Genomic DNA, 16,128 nt, shown 5'->3' with positions numbered 1-16,128 from the left:
TTGTATGTGACATCTCTTGCTAAAGAAAGTCTAACCTTTTTTAAGTGTTTGCTTAATATGAAGTCTTTCATTTATTCTCCATCAAAGATGTGCTAAATGTTTACTCATGGCCATAAGAAGTTTTTAATACAATGAATTAATATCACTTGTATGCCAAGCTAGTTGGTCTATGGAGCCATTATCAAAATTGGGTAATATTGTTAAATTGTTTTGTGTAGATACTAATTTTTTTGGTCAGAAAGCTCTCCATGAATGCACTCAAGCCTTAATTGTCATGACATTTTTTAAAAATAGTAACTTTTGACAAGGACATTATGACTGGAAGAATTTTATAACTGCCTGGTTTAATTCAAAAGATTTATCTTGTTTATAAATCTTCATAATTGACCCTTCATTGTAGTTGGACTTCTTTATGATATATACTTTAATTATTAGCATGGGAAAGAATGAGAGAAAAGAGAAGAGGGGACGTGTAACATCTTTTCTCAATTGTGTTCTTTTTCTAATTCACATTTTCGAAGTCCAAATATATTCCACACATGGAGAAGGTATTTTAATTCTGGCAGCCATTAGTAGCTCATTGGCACTTCAACCTCAGCTTTTAAGAAGCCTGCCAGTAGATTGTTTAAAGTTTTCAGGCCTCACAAAACAGCTGGGCTTTACAATAGCACTGTTTTAGATTTTACATTTCATCTGAAATACATTTATATGATTAAATATGTTAACTTCCAGCTAGTTGGAAAGCCTTAACTCGTTGTGTAGTACATTATAAGTAGGATGACCACATAATCTATTGGCCAAACCCACTGAAAGAGGATGCTGTTAATAACTATACTAGGATAATAGGTATGAACTGGGCTGTAATTTCTGTTGACTTTTAGCAAATCCCAACTCAGATGATTCAGATGGTTAACCTTTTAACATCACAACACCTGCAAAAACATATCATTTATCCATAATAAACCACATCCAAATTTAGTGACTTCTAACAATTACTATTTTATTAATGTTATTGATTCATTGGGATTGGTAGGAAGGCCAGGATGCTTATCACAGCCTTTTTCCATCTAGATTCTCATCCTTCACAAATTGTTTACATTCTACATGTAAAATATGCACATCTCCATCCTAGGTTCCCAGAAGTTTCATCCCACAACAACAGCAGGCCCAAAGTTCAGGATCCTGTCATCTAAATCAGGTCTAGATGCAAATAAAGCTTCTTGTGTTTTATTCCTTGGTGTGGCTGCTCTTAGCTATTCAGTGGTGAGGTAGGAACAGAATAACCATAATCAACACTTCGATTCAAAATGGGAGGAATAAGAATCATATTACTCTCAGTGGTTCATGGCAATTTTGAATTGCCACTGGACACATGTTGCCAGGCTGCCTACCTAGGGGGAGGGCATATTTTTTGAAGGGGGCCTGGTTGTGTTTCCTAAGAGTGATTCTGTAGTTCATTGTTCTTTTAGGCTTTTGGATCTGAGTCTGAGCTCTTGGCGCTGTCCTTTGAGCTATCCCTCCTTTTCCATAAGAAATGGCGATGTTGAAGCTGAATAGCTTTCTCTGTCTGCTCTCTGCCTGTGGAAAGTTGGGGGCCCAGAGAAGTATTTTCATTTTGGAGTGTCTCTGTTCCAAATCGTCCAAATAGTACAGTACCCTAAAAAATTTTTTGAAGACTTTTTATATGAGACTGTCTACTTCATTAAAGAAAGGACTTACTCATAATTCTTTTCAAAACAGACCTTCTCCTGACATTGGCTGCCATATCAGAATGCTGCAGAACCAGTTCTTTTTATCTAGTCAGGATGGTCTGTTAGGCTCCAATTTAAATCAGAGTTTTCCACAAAAGGTGTGCTAACTACACAGTTGAATCTTTGACTGCAGGCCTTATTTTACTTTGGAAATCTTTCACAAGCAAGTCTTGTGTCCTCTGTATTCTCTTTAAATTTTGCTCACAAGCTAAACATTTCCTTATTTACCTCATCTCTGTTTTGACCTTATCATACAGCTAAGAGAAGCCAATTTACACATTCAGCATTCTGCCCGGGTATCTCCTTAGCCAGATTCACAAGTTCTTTAGGTACATCGTCTGTGTTTCAGGTTACAGAAGATGACACTGTTTCCATTGTTTCACTATAACATGACATAGAATGCAATTTTCTTTCTAGTCCACAAAAGCAGTTTGTCTTTTTAAATTTGTTTCAGCAATATTTTGTAGTTTCTAGTGTATAGGGCTTACACACATTCTCCGAAATATATCCCTGTGAATTTTATGTTTTGGAATGCTATTGTAAATGAGGTTATATATTTTATTTCATTTTCCACTGTTCATTGCTAGTATATAGAGATACAGTTGATTTGTGTATGTTGATCTTAGATCTACTGTGTTAAATTCACATATTTTTTTTCTAGTGGGTTATTTTGTGTGTATAGATTTCTAAGTATTTTCCATGTACGTGATCATGTATGTACAAATAAAAACAGTTTACTTTTTTCTTTCCAGCCTATATTCTTATGTTTTCTTTTTCTTGCCTTATTGTAACGGCTTGGGTCTCCAGTATAGTGTTGAATAGTGATAGTAGATATCTTTGCTTATTTCCAGTCTTAGGGGAATAGCGTCCAATCTTTCACTGTTAAATATATTATTAGCTGTGGTTTTTCCACAGATGCCCTCTATTAGGTTGAGGAAGTTCCTACCTTACTGTTCCTACTTTACTGAGAGCTTTTGTTATGTATGCATTTTATACATTGAAAAAATTGATCTCATAAAAAACACTATTACTTATACCAAAACTTGAACAGAGTAAACTTGAGCTTTGTAAAATTTAAAAAGTTTAAGAAAACTTTAGTTAAGGCTAAAAATTTATTTTTAATATCAGCCAGTTAATATATTAAAACTGTAATTAAAATGCTTGTTGAAGATTTTACTTTCAAAAACAAAATAAATCTAAGAAAAGAATTGGTATCTTTCCATTTCCTAAACTAATGTAATACTTCAAAATTCAGTATTATTTTTCTATATGATAAACTTTGCCTGTAAAGTCTGAATTGAAGTCTTCTAATTAGCACTACTGAGAGATTTTAATTCCTTTTATTATCCCCAAAATAAGGCAGAATGTTTTAATGTCTAGTAATTACTTTTCTTATTTGACATATGAATACTGTAGATATGTAATACTAATAAAATATAACACTCTGTAGGTGAATTCTGCCTCAGTATGGAAAGATTTTATTTCCATTTCTAAGCTCAGAAAGTATGAATGATATACCTATAATTATTTCTATATCTATGGTAACTTTTTTTTTTAATAGGATTTACTTAAAGATCCGTTGTACATTGGGCTACGGCAGAGAAGAGTGAGAGGTCCTGAATATGATGACTTTTTGGATGAGTTCATGGAGGCAGTTTCTTCCAAGTATGTATAATCTTTATTTATCTTTATTCGAATTGAATTTCAAAAATTTAAAGATAACCTAACATAATAAACTACACAAGTATCCAAGTTTGGTGTAGTGTGTTTAGTAATTGGAAGGGATTTGTTTGAAATGCGGGCGCACGCACACACATACAGTGTCATGGTTATTAGTGACTAAATGATAAAGTCATGTATCTGTCTCAAAAAAGATTGTCTCTGGGGGAGCCTGGGTGGCTCAGTGGGTTAAGTGTCCCACTTCAACTCAGGTCATGATCTCGAGGTTGGCGAGTTTGAGCCCCGCATTGGGCTTCGTGTTGACAGCTCAGAGCCTGGAGCCTGCTTTGGATTCTGTGTCTCCATTTCTCTTTGCCCCTCCTCCGCTTACACTCTGTCTTTCTCTCTCAAAAATAAACAAACATTAAAAAAAAATTAAACAAACTGTTGTCTCTGTTGCTATTCCTGAAGATACTTTTACAAAAATCTTTAGGTCTTGTGGTTATTGAAATACATGATTATGGTGAAGGAGGCAGTAGTCAGTGACCAAATTACCTGAGCAAGACTTTCTGTGATTATTGGCAGTCTGTACTTCATTTCTGGCTGCTGATAAAATGTGATCTTTAGTCATCTTTGTGGGTGTATCTGACCCTTTTGTGGTAGGAGAAGCAGAGGAAGTGGAGAACAAGTGTGAGTTAGTATAAGCCACAAGTCCAGAATGGTGTTTAAGAAACAGGACATCCAATCACAGTTCATGAGTCTCTGATTAAATCTACAGTATATGATTAAAGTGCACTACTGTATTTCACCTAGTTTCAGTAGCACTTGATTGTGGGCCAAGTACTACTATAAAGTTTTCCATTTTTTTTTCTTTCAACAAAGAAATTTCCACCATAATTTAGTAATGTATTCTGTGATAATTTTGTCACACTAATGGACAGTCATCCCATTTGCTACTACCACAAAAACCAAGTACTATTTTAAAACATATACGTTGCCTTGGTTTTTCATAGAAATAAACTCATCATTTGAATGAGCCGTAACTAGAGACATACTTCTGGGTTTTTTTTAGTGTAAGGTTTAATTTTAAGAAGTTGTATGCAACAGCAGAAAGTGCTTTCATCAGCTTGCACAGTATTTAGAATATATTGAATCTCCTATTGCCCAAGGTTTCAAGGAAGAGTATATTTGCCAGTTAGCATGGGCTACTTTTTAAACACACATGCCTGATTTATTTATTGTTGTTATTAACTTACTTGGTTAAGCTGTACTTATTCATAGAAATAGTTGGAAAACTGTACAGTTTAAGCTCAAGATTGCATGGAACAGTTAATTCCAGTTAGATACTTAAGGGAACACTGATTTCTGCCAATCCCCCCTACCTCACCCAATACTATGTTGTATTTTTTTCTACTAGTTTAATTTCTAGTAGTTTCTCATATATAATGTAATGTTTTGAAGTTACCTGTAACTTTTTAGGTAGCAACACTAATCAGGAGATTATGTTAGGGGTGCCCAGCTAGCTCAGTTGGTGAAGCATGCAACTCTTGATCTCAGGGATTGTGAGTTTGAGCCCCACGTTGGGTGTAGAGATTACGTAAAAATAAAATTCTTTTTAAAAAACCCCAGAGGAGCACCTGGGTGACTCAGTTGGTTAAGTGTCTGACTTCGGCTCAGGTCATGACCTTACAGTTTGTGGGTTTGAGCCTTGCGTTGGGCTCTGTGCTAACAGCTCAGAGCCTGGAGCCTGCTTTGGATTCTGTGTCTCCCTCTGTCTCTCTGCCTCTCCCACACTCATGCTCTGTCTCCATCTCTCTCTCAAAAAATGCACTAACATTAAAAAAAAAACAAAAACAGAGAGTATGTAGGGAACATTGTGCCACTATAAAAGAAGAGGAAAATGCCATTCTTAGCATAATTGTTTTTATTGTCTATTTGAGTAAGTAGATTCTATCTTTATATACACGGCTTCAGTATACTTACAAAGAAACTGTTACACAAGTTTATGAACATAGTTTGTATGTCTTATATACTTAATATACTTACATACTTAAATGCTGATGAAATAAAATAGAAATAATTCTATTAGAATCAGTGAGAAGCTTTCTGGAGAAAATGAGATATGAGCTAATTTTGAATGCTCTGTGTCAATATAGAGTCAGAAAAGCTTTTTTTAAAAAACAGTGAATTGAAGGATTACCTAAGATCTTTGATAAGGATATAGAGATTGATGAAAAGTCAATAATTTTAAATGCAGAGAGCACCTGTATATCAGGAATTCTATATGGGCTCTTCCCAGAGAAGAATCCCAAAGATTTTTCAAAAATATTTCTAGCATGTTGCTGCTTTGGTAAAAGTTTTCTAGAAGAGGCACCAATTAAATTGGGAAATGGTTCTGAAGATAAGCCCAAGATTATTTAAAAAGAACATGTAACTTAAATTCAAGGTGGAAAATGACTGTTGCAAATTGACTTACTCAGGAACCAGGTTCCGAGATGGAGTTCATTAAGGAGTACCTTTGGAATGACCCCTTTGCAAGGGAGGGGACAGAAATAGGAGTGGATAAGAGAAGTTGAGCTGCAATGTGGAACCACCAACAGCTTTGGATAACTTCATTGGAATCATCCTTGCGTTCCAGTTAGATACTTAAGGGAACACTGATTTCTGCCAATCCCCCCCTACCTCACCCAATACTGTGTTGTATTTTTTACTTATTACATTCTCAGGGTTGGGTGGGTCAATTTCAAATTCTTCCTCTTGACTTTCTTCACAATTATAGCTCTTTACCTCCTAGGCCAAGGACTTTATATGGGTGTTATGGCACTTACTAAGTCTGTTCTGATTATGTATTTGGGGACTGAGGAAATCAGTCTGTAGTCCTAATGGATGGACCCATTATGAACTAGACTTTGGTCAGGGCTCCATTTATTACTGGCTTCCAAACGCCTCTACTCTAATGAGGAGGTTGACATTATATAGATACTTTAGGTCTTCTGATATCACTGTCAACTCTGTGCCCTTGACATGTTTGGGTATTCCCTGTCCCCAGAGCACAGTTACTGAATAAAGGGCTATAGGTTCCATTGGAGAAGGATTAAGGGAATTATTACCCTGTATTCTTGCCATGGTGTTGGAAGACCTTTCCCTCTAGATTTTTTTTAAGTTTATTTATTTATTTTGAGAGAGAGAGAGAGAGAGAGAGAGAGAGAGAGAATCCCAAGCAGGCTCCACACTGTGAGCATGGAACCCACCATGGGCCTCCATCTCACGAGACACGAGAACATGACCTGATCCCAAATCACGAGTCAGATGCTTAACTGACTGAGCCACCCAGGCACCATCCACCCCCCACCCACCAGGCTTCTAGATGGTTCGGAGTTAAAAAATTAGGTCAGGTTTGGAAACTGAGTGAGAGATTGTGACTTCACTGGGGCAGTTTCCCTCAGATTTGTTCATTCATCTATGATTTATTTTGATTGTACATATTGAGTAGTAGCCTTGTCAGCTGTTTTGCCTCTAGAGATGCTGTATTTTTAAACTATCTCTCTGTGGGTCAGCCCCTCACTAACCCCAGCCTTGCCACTCTAATGATAATTATGTCCACCTAGCTTCTCATGGCTTCTGACCCTTAGCTGGTCCTATCATCCCCATTGCTATCATTGACCCTAATTCTTTTAACAGCCTTTCCTTTTGTCAGTTCTGTCCTTTAGAAAAGAACCACCACAAAACTTACTAATGTGGATATCTTCTCATTGGCGTATCCCTTATTGCTTTGTATATGGTGTGTTTTCTGGACCTTCAAGTGGAACATAGTAATTTCATGGGTTTTCTGGTCTTACTTAGCACGTGCATTCTAGAATTACTCTCAGACACTCATGATCCCCCTTCTGCCATCTGCCACAGCATTCCTGGCATTTCAACAATATTTAATATGAGCCTTTACCTTCTCTGTTTCCAGGAACCATCCTAGTAGTGAATTTATACCATCTCCTGAGATTCTTACTGGTTGTAAATCCTGCATCTCAGGATAGTGCCTTCTAATCGATAAACTCTTATCTAATACTTACATTCCAGCCCCTTTGAGCAGAATTTAATCTCATATGTACTCTTCTGACTAATATAAAGTAGCTAGATCTTGCAGTTTCTTTGTGGAATATCCCCTTTCTTCCTTTGTTAGGCCTAGTATGTCTTAGGTGGGTTATATTGTGACATAACCCTGGTTATAGGCCCAAGGGTCTGGAGAGGAGGTGAAGGTGGATGGAGGTTAGGAAGGCACATGTTGTCTTAGGAGGGGGAAGCTTCTGTGTACGTGATTCCCAAGAAGGAAAGGGCAGACCATTTTTGTGGCTTCAGAATGTTTTAGGGAATCTGGAAATTCAAGATTTTGGGAGGCATCAAACCAGACATCTCATCTCATGTGTCAGGATCCAATCAGGAACCTGACTTAGCAGATCTACCTTGTTAAAGTTTTGGAGTGTTTGACCACTCTGATGATTAATGCCTTATTCCTGGTGATTAACTTTCTCTGCTCAGGAGCTGTAGGATCTGAGAGCATTTTTGTATCTATTAGAGAGGTCCTCTGGCTTTTACATTACATTACTCAGTACCATGTCACAGCATTCAGTATAATGACATTTAGATAAAGATAAAAATTAAGCAGAAAAAAAGTTTCAAGGTAGCTGTAATTAAGGCGTATCTTAGAATCTGTTCAATAGACTATTTCTGATATTCTGTTATCAAGTCATATGACAGACAAGTGCTGGCTCCTGCAAAATATTTTTGGTTTAGAAAAATTGGCTACTGGGGGCACCTGGGTGGCTCAGTTGATTAAATGTCTGATTTTGGCTCAGGTCATGATCTCACTTTTTGTGAGTTTGAGCCCCCACATCAAGCTCTGTTCTGGCAGCTTGGAGCCTGGAGCCTGCTTCAGATTCTGTGTCTCCTTCTTTCTCGACCCCTCCCCTGTCTCTATCTCTCTCTCAAAAATAAATAAACATAAAAAAAATTAAAAAGAAAAAGAAAGAGGGGCGCCTGGGTGGTTCAGTCAGTTGTGCATACGACTTCGGCTCAGGTCGTGATCTCACAGTTTGTGAGTTCGAGCCTCACATCAGGCTCTGTGCTGACAGCTTGGAGCCTGGATCCTGCTTTGGATTCTGTGTCTCCCCATCTCTCTGCTCCTAACCCACTTGCATTCTGTCTCTGTCTCAAAAATAAATAGATATTATTTTGTAATAAATAAAAAAGAAAAGAAAGGAAAAGAAAAATTGGATTTTGGAGCAAGCCATTGAATTCCCCCAACTACCTGTGCCCTAACAGGAGCTAGATCTCTGTGGTAAAAGTGTCTTGTCAAACTACCTAGTTTTTCTTCCTTACTGTTTTGATTCATTTTTCATTTGTTGAAAGTCAGGCACTGTGTTTGGTGCTGGGGATACAGGGATGAATAAAACAAAAAAAATCCCTGTCTTTCATATAGCTTATTCTTTACTAGAGGATACAGATAATAAACAAGTAAACCAGCAAATAATCAGATGAAACAATGAAATCGTAATAAATGTAACAAAGGAAACAAATTGCTGTCTAAGAATAATAGGTGACTTAATTTATGTAAATCAGATGAATGTTATAGATGTAGTTATCTCTTTTTGAGCATAGATTTTACTTTTATTATGTTTATTAATAGATACAGGTAATTTCTGTTACGAAGTCTATTGCTAAAGTTGTGATACTCTTTCAGTTATACTTTTGTTGAAAATTAGCGTGAGCTCTTTGATTACAGTCAGGTAAATTAATAAACAACAGAAAAACTGAATTCAGAAGTACTGATAAATTAGTCTGGATTAATAAGCCTGGATGTTAATTAGCATCTCCAGGTCTGTTTTCCTGGTACTTGCCTTTTCAACAGTTTCATCAATTGGGCCTAGTAATTCTACATCTGAGAGTATAGTTAAGAAAATAATACCAAATAAAGAATGATTTTTATGCCCAAATATATTCACTGAGCATTTTCATTATATGATTTTCTTCCCTTTGTTTCCAGCACACTCTCTTTGGCTTCCTTCTACCTCAGTGATGGCCCCTACACACTTTGCTTGTCTTGTTTATTCTCGTTCCCCTAACCTCTATACTTTAGTGTGCTTCAGGGTTGGAGCTTAAAACTCTTCTCTTTACTATTATCCTCACTTCCTTGGTGACCTCATCTAGTCATTCATCTTTTTGGTAAGAGGGAGTTTTTTTCATGTTTGTTAAAAATTGTTATTGAAATATAGTGACATACCATGTTATATTGGCTTCATTTTTTAAAGTAATTTTTAATTTTAATTCCAGTATCGTTAACATACAGTGTTCTATTAGTTTCAGGGGCACAATATCGTGGTTCAACAATTCTATACATTACTCAGTACTCATGTGATAAGTGTGCCCTGCATCCCCATCACCTATTTCGCCCATCCCCCTACCTCCCCTCTTGTTCTCCATAGTTGAGAGTCTGTTTCTTGGTTTCTCTCTCTCTCTCTCTCTTTTTATTCCCTGTGCTCATTTGTTTTGTTTCTTAAATTCCATGTGAATGAAATTGTATGGTATTTGTCTTTCTCTGATTTATTTTACTGAGCATAATAATCTCTAGCTCCATCCATATGGTTGCAAATGGCAAGAATTAATTCTTTTTTATGACTGAATAACATTCTGTTTTGTATACATATGCCACATCTTCTTTATCCATTTGTCACTTGGTGGACACTTGAGCTGCTTCCGTAGTTCGTCTGTTGCAAATAATGCTGCAATACATATAGGGGTGCATATGTACTTTCAAACTAGTGTTTTTGTATTTTGGGGGTAAATAGGCAGTAGTATGATTACTGGATCATAAGGTAGTTCTATTTTTAACTTATTTCACTTTCAGGTGTACTATAGAGTGATGCAACAATTCTATACATCACACAGTTCTTACCACGGTAAGGGTAGTTACCATCTGTCACCATATGTTATCATAATATTGACTATATTCCCAAATGCTGTACTTTTCATCCCTGTGATTTATTTATTGTACAACCGGAAGTTTGTAACTCTTAATCTCCTTTACCTATTTCACCTATCCCCTACCCCTCTTTCGTCGGGCAACCACCAGTTTGTTTTCTATATTTGTGAGCTCTTTTTGTTGTTGTTGTTTTGTTATTTTGGTTGTTTGTTCAATTTTTAAAAATTGAAGTATAGTTGACACACAAAGTTACATTAGTTTCAAGTGTACAACATAGTGATTCAACAACTCTATAAATTATGCTACACTTACTGCCAGTGTAGTTACCACCTGTCACCATACACTATTAAAATGCCATCAACTGTATTGCTTTTATCTTTTATCTCTGTGACTTATTCATTCCATAACTGGAAGCCTGTACCTCTCATTCTCCTTGCCTCATTTTACCCATCTGTCTTGCCTCTTCCCTCTGGCAGCCACCAATTTGTTCACTGTATGTATGCGTTTCTTCGTGTCTTTTTTGTGTGTTTTGTTTTTTAGGTTTCACATGTAAGTGAAATCAAATGGTACTTGTCTTTCTCTGACTTATTTCACTTAGCCTAATACTCTTTAGGTCCATCCGTGTTCTCACAAATGGCAAGATATCATTTTTTTTTATGGTTGAGTAATATTTCATTGTGTACATACACCACATATTCTTTATCCATTCATCTATTGATGGACACATGGGTTGCTTCCATATCTTGAGTATTATATGTATAACGCTTCATATTTACATACTGTGTACAAATATGTAAATATATAAATAATTGCATATTTATTGTAAATAAGGATGCATATATCTTTTAGAAATAGTGTTTTTTGTTTTCCTTGGATAAATAGCCAATAGTGGAACTACTGGATCATATGACATTTTTGTTTTTAAGTTTTTGAGGAACCTCCATAGTCTTTTTCACAGTGATTACACCCATTTACATTCCCACCAGCAATGCACGAGGCTTCCCTTTTCTCCACATCCTTGCCAACGCTTGTCACTTGTTTTGTACAAGCATACCAGGAAGAAGTCTTGTATTTCAAAGAATTCCTTCTTCTCATGTAATTTAATTTTACGAAATACTGTATTAAGGTTCTTATAATCCTTGCATATTGTCAAGTATATATTAAAATCACCAAATGTATGCATTCCTTACATATTTATATTTGTTTTTCTGTTTATACTTTTCATAGTAGTATTTTTTTAATTATGGTATAATTGGTATATAATATGTAAGTTTCAGGTATACAGCATTAATATGACATTTGTATACACTACAAAGTGATCACAACCAAAAGTCTGGTTACCGTCTGTCACCAACAGATAACCCTCTTTAAAACCATTTTGCCCACTCCAACTCCCTTTCTTCTTGCTAACCATCAATCTCTGCTCTATGAGGGTTTTTTTTTTCTGTATTTTTTGTCTGTTTCTCTTTTTTAGATTCCACACATCAATGAAATCAGTGTTTGTCTTTCTAACTTTGACTTACTTTACTTTGCAAATTCCTACAAGGTCCATCCATTTTGTCACAAATGGCAAGATTTTAATTTTTTATGACTAAGTAGTATTCCATTGTGTGTGTGTGTGTGTGTGTGTGTGTGTGTGTATCTTCTCCTCTATCTATTCATCTATCAATGGACACTTCAGGCCAATTCCATACATTAGCTACTGTAAATAATGCCTCAGTGAACACAGGGATGAATATACCTTTTCATGTAAGTGTTTTCATATTCTTTAGATCAATATGCAAAAGTGGAATAGCTGGATCATATGCTGAATGTATTCTTAAATATTTGAGAAATCTATACTCTTTTGCATATTTCTGCAGCAGTTTAAATTCCCTTTTTTCCACATCCTCTCCAAGACTTGTCATTTCTTCTCTTTTTGATGATAGTCATTCTAACGGGTATGAGGTGATATCTCATTGAGGTTTTGATTTGCATTTCCCAAATGAGTAGTGGCTTTTAAACATGTTTTCATGTGTCTTTTTGCCATCTTTATGTCTTCTTTGGAAAAATGTCTGTTCAGATCTACTGCCCATTTTTAAATTAGGTTGTTTGATTTTTTTTATTGTTGACTGAATTCTTTGTATATTTTGGATACTAATCTCTTATCAGATTTATGATTTGCATATATCTTCTCTCATTCAATAGGTTCACTTTTTGTTTTTATGGTGGCTCTTTTCACTGTACAGAAGCGTTTTAGTTTGATATAGTCCTAATTGTTTATTTTGGCTTTTGTTTCCCTTGCCTTTGGAGTCAGATCCAGAAATAGATTGCTAAGACCATTGTCAAGGAGTTTACCACCTATGTTTTCTTCTAGGAATTTTATGATTTCAGGTCTTACAGTCAAGTCTATTCCATTTTAATTTTTATGTACAGTGTAATATAATGTTCTGGTTTCATTCTTTGTTTTTTGTTTGTTTTTTTTCTTTTTTCTTTTTTTTTGCATGTGGCTGTCCAGTCTTCCCAGCACCACTTATTGAAGAGACTATCCTTTATTTTATGCTCTTGGTTCCTTTGCCATAAATTAATTGTCTGTATATGTGTGCATTTATTTCTTGGCTCTCAATTCTGTTCTGTTGATCTGTATGTCAGTTTTTATGCAAATACTACATTGTAGTATAGTTTGAATTCAGGGAGTGTGATACCTCCAGCATTGTTATTACTTCTCAAGACTGGCTATTTGCGATTTCTTTTGGTTCCCTACAAATTTTAGAATTATTTGTTTTAGTTCTATGACAGATGCCATTGGAATTTTCATAGGGATTGCACTGAATCGGTAAATTGCTTTGGGTATTATGGACATTTTAACAATATTATTTATTCCCGTTCATGAGCATGGAGTATCTTTCCATTTATTTCTGTCTTTTTTAGTTTCTTTCGTCAATGTCTTACAGCCTCCAGTGTACAGGTCTTTTGTTTCTGTGGTTAAATTTATTACTAAATATTTTTGGATGCATTTTTTTAATGTTTATTTTTAAGAGAGAGAGAGAGAGAGACAGAGTATGAGTGGGAGAGGGGCAGAGAGGGAGACACAGAATTCGAAGCAGGCTTCAGGCTCTGAGCTGTCAGCACAGAGCCTGATGCGGGGCTTGAACCCACGAACCGTGAGATCTTGACCTGAGCCAAAGTTGACGCTTAACCAACTGAGCCACCCAGGCACCCCTTGGATACATTGTTAAATGAGATTTTTTTCTTAATTTGTCCTTCTGATGTTTTGTTATTATTGTATACAAACCCCATAGATTTATGTATATCAGTTTTGTATCCTGTAACTTTACTGAATTTGTTTATTAGTTCTGACAAGTTTTTGTTTGTTTGTTTTTTGTTTTTTGTTTTTTTGTGGAGACTTTACGGTTTTCTGTATATGGTATCATGTCATCTACAAATAGAAATGGTTTTGCTTCTTCTTTTCCAGTTTGGATGACTTTTATTTTTTTCTTGTCTGATTGCTGTAGCTAAAACCTTCTAATACTGTGCTGAAGGTAAGTGGTGGGGTGGACATCCTCATCTTGTTTCTGAACTTAAAGGAAAAGCTTTCAGCTTTTCACTATTGAATATGATATTGATGGTAGGTTTGTCATATATAGCTTTTGTTATGTTGAGATAAGTTCTCTCAGTACCTATTTTGTTGAGAGTTTTTATCATAAATGATACTGAATTTTGCCAAATATTTTTCTGCATCTGTTGAGATGATCATATGATTTTTATTCTTCATTTTGTTAGTGTGGTATGTCACATTGATTGATTTGTAGATGTTGTACCATTTGTGCTTCCCTGGAATAATTCCCACTTGATCATCCTATCTGATCCTTTTAATGTATTGTTGAATTTGGTTTGATGATATTTGTTGACAATTTCTGTCTCTATGTTCATCAAGGATCTTGGCCTATAATTCCCCCCTCCCCTTTTTTTTTGTAGTGTCCTTACCTGAGTTTGGTTTCAAGGTAATGCTGGCCTTGTAAAATGAGTTTTGAAGTATTTACTTTTCTTCAGTTTTTTTGGAACAGTTTGAGAAGGATAGGTGTTAATCTTTTTTGAACATTTGGTAGAATTACCCTGTGAAATTGGCTGATCCTGGGCTTTTGTTTGTTGGGAGGTTTCTGATTACTGATTCAATCTTCTTACAAGAAATTAATCTATTCAGATTTTATATTTTTCATGATTCAGTCATGGAAAATTGTGTATTTCTAGAAATTTAACCATTTCTTCTAGGTTGTCCAATTTGTTGTATAATTCTTTGTAATATTCTGTTATAATCCTTTGTATTTTTGTGGTTACAGTTGTAACTGCTTTTTCATTTCTGGTTTTATATCTTTGAGCCCCCCCTTTTTTTTCTTGGTTTGCCTCGCTTTGTAACTATTACTTATCTTTTCAGAGAATCAGCCCTTAGTTTCATTGATCTTTTTTATTGTCTTTTTCATCTCTATTTCATTTACTCCTGTTCTGACATTTATTATTTTCTTCCCTCTCCTAACTTTATTTAGGCTTCATTCGTTCTTTTCCTAGTTCCTTTAGATGTGAAGTTAATTATTTATTTGAGAGTCTTCTTGTTTCTTGAGGTAGACCTCTATTACTATGAACTTCCCTCTTACAATCGCTTTTGCTGCATCCCATAGATTTGAATGTTGTGTTTCTGTTTTTGTCTCTAGCTATTTTCTGATTTCTCCTTTGATTTCATTGATGGCCCATTGTTTTCTCAGCAGCATGTTGTTTAATCTTCATGTATTTGTAGTTTTAACAGTTTTCTCTTTGTAATGATTTCTAGTTTCATACCATTGTGGTCAGAAAAGCTGCTTGATATAATATGTCTTCTTGAATTTATTGAGATTTGTTTTGTGATCTTACGTACGATTAGCACTGGAGAGTGTTCCATGAGCATTTGAGAAGAATATGTATTCTGCTGCTTTTTTAAATGGGTATATCTATGAAATTCATTTGGTCTAGCATGTCATTTAAGGTCAGTGTTTCCTTATTGACTTTCTGTCTGGATGATCTCTCTAGTGATGTAAGTAGGATGTTAAAGTGCTCCACTACTATTATATTGCTGTCAATTTCTTCCTTTAGGTCTGTTAATATTTGCTGTATATATTTTGGTGCTCATATGTTGGATGCATATGTATTTATAAATGTTATATCTTCTTGCTGGATTGACCCCTTTATCATTATGTAATGTTCTTCTTTGTCTTTTATTACATTGTTTAAGTCTATTCTGTATGATGTGAATATAGCTACACCAGCTTTATTTTCATTTCCATTTGCATGGAATATCTTTCTCTGTCCTTTCCCTTTTAGTCTCTGTGTGTCCTTACTTCTGAAGTTAGTCCCTTATAGTCAGCATATAGATACATCTTGTTTTCTCATCCATTGGAGCACTCTGTCTTTTGATTGGATAATTTAGTTCATATACATTTAAAGTAATTATTGTAAGTATTACAGTAAATAAGTATTTACTTATTTCCAATTTAAGTAAATTGGAAACTTATTTCCAAATAAGTAAATAAGTAAGTATAAACTTATTTTCAAATAAGTAAATAAGTAAGTATTTATTTATTTCCAATTTATTGTTTTCTGCATGTTTTCATTGTTCTATGACTTCTCTTTCTCTTTCCTTCTTTGATTGCTTTCTTTTATGTTCATATTTTTTTGTCATTATCTCTTGTGTATTTTTAATAAGTTTTTGCTTTGTCATTACTGCGAGGTTTGCAT

General features: G+C 35.2%; 1 protein-coding gene across 1 annotated transcript in view; it reads left to right on the top strand.

Annotated features, from left to right (window-relative positions):
• ME1 (malic enzyme 1) overlaps window positions 1-16,128 on the top strand; it is a 189,691-nt gene that overhangs the window by 88,680 nt on the left and 84,883 nt on the right. Inside the window, exon 6 of the mRNA XM_045498908.1 lies at window positions 3,313-3,416. Within this exon, the coding sequence (XP_045354864.1) occupies window positions 3,313-3,416 (104 nt within the window). The remainder of the gene's footprint in view (window positions 1-3,312; window positions 3,417-16,128) is intronic.

This window comes from Leopardus geoffroyi, chromosome B2, assembly GCF_018350155.1.
Source record: "Leopardus geoffroyi isolate Oge1 chromosome B2, O.geoffroyi_Oge1_pat1.0, whole genome shotgun sequence".
NCBI classification, from domain to species: Eukaryota; Metazoa; Chordata; class Mammalia; order Carnivora; family Felidae; genus Leopardus; species Leopardus geoffroyi.
This window is presented reverse-complemented; position numbering and strand designations above follow the sequence as displayed.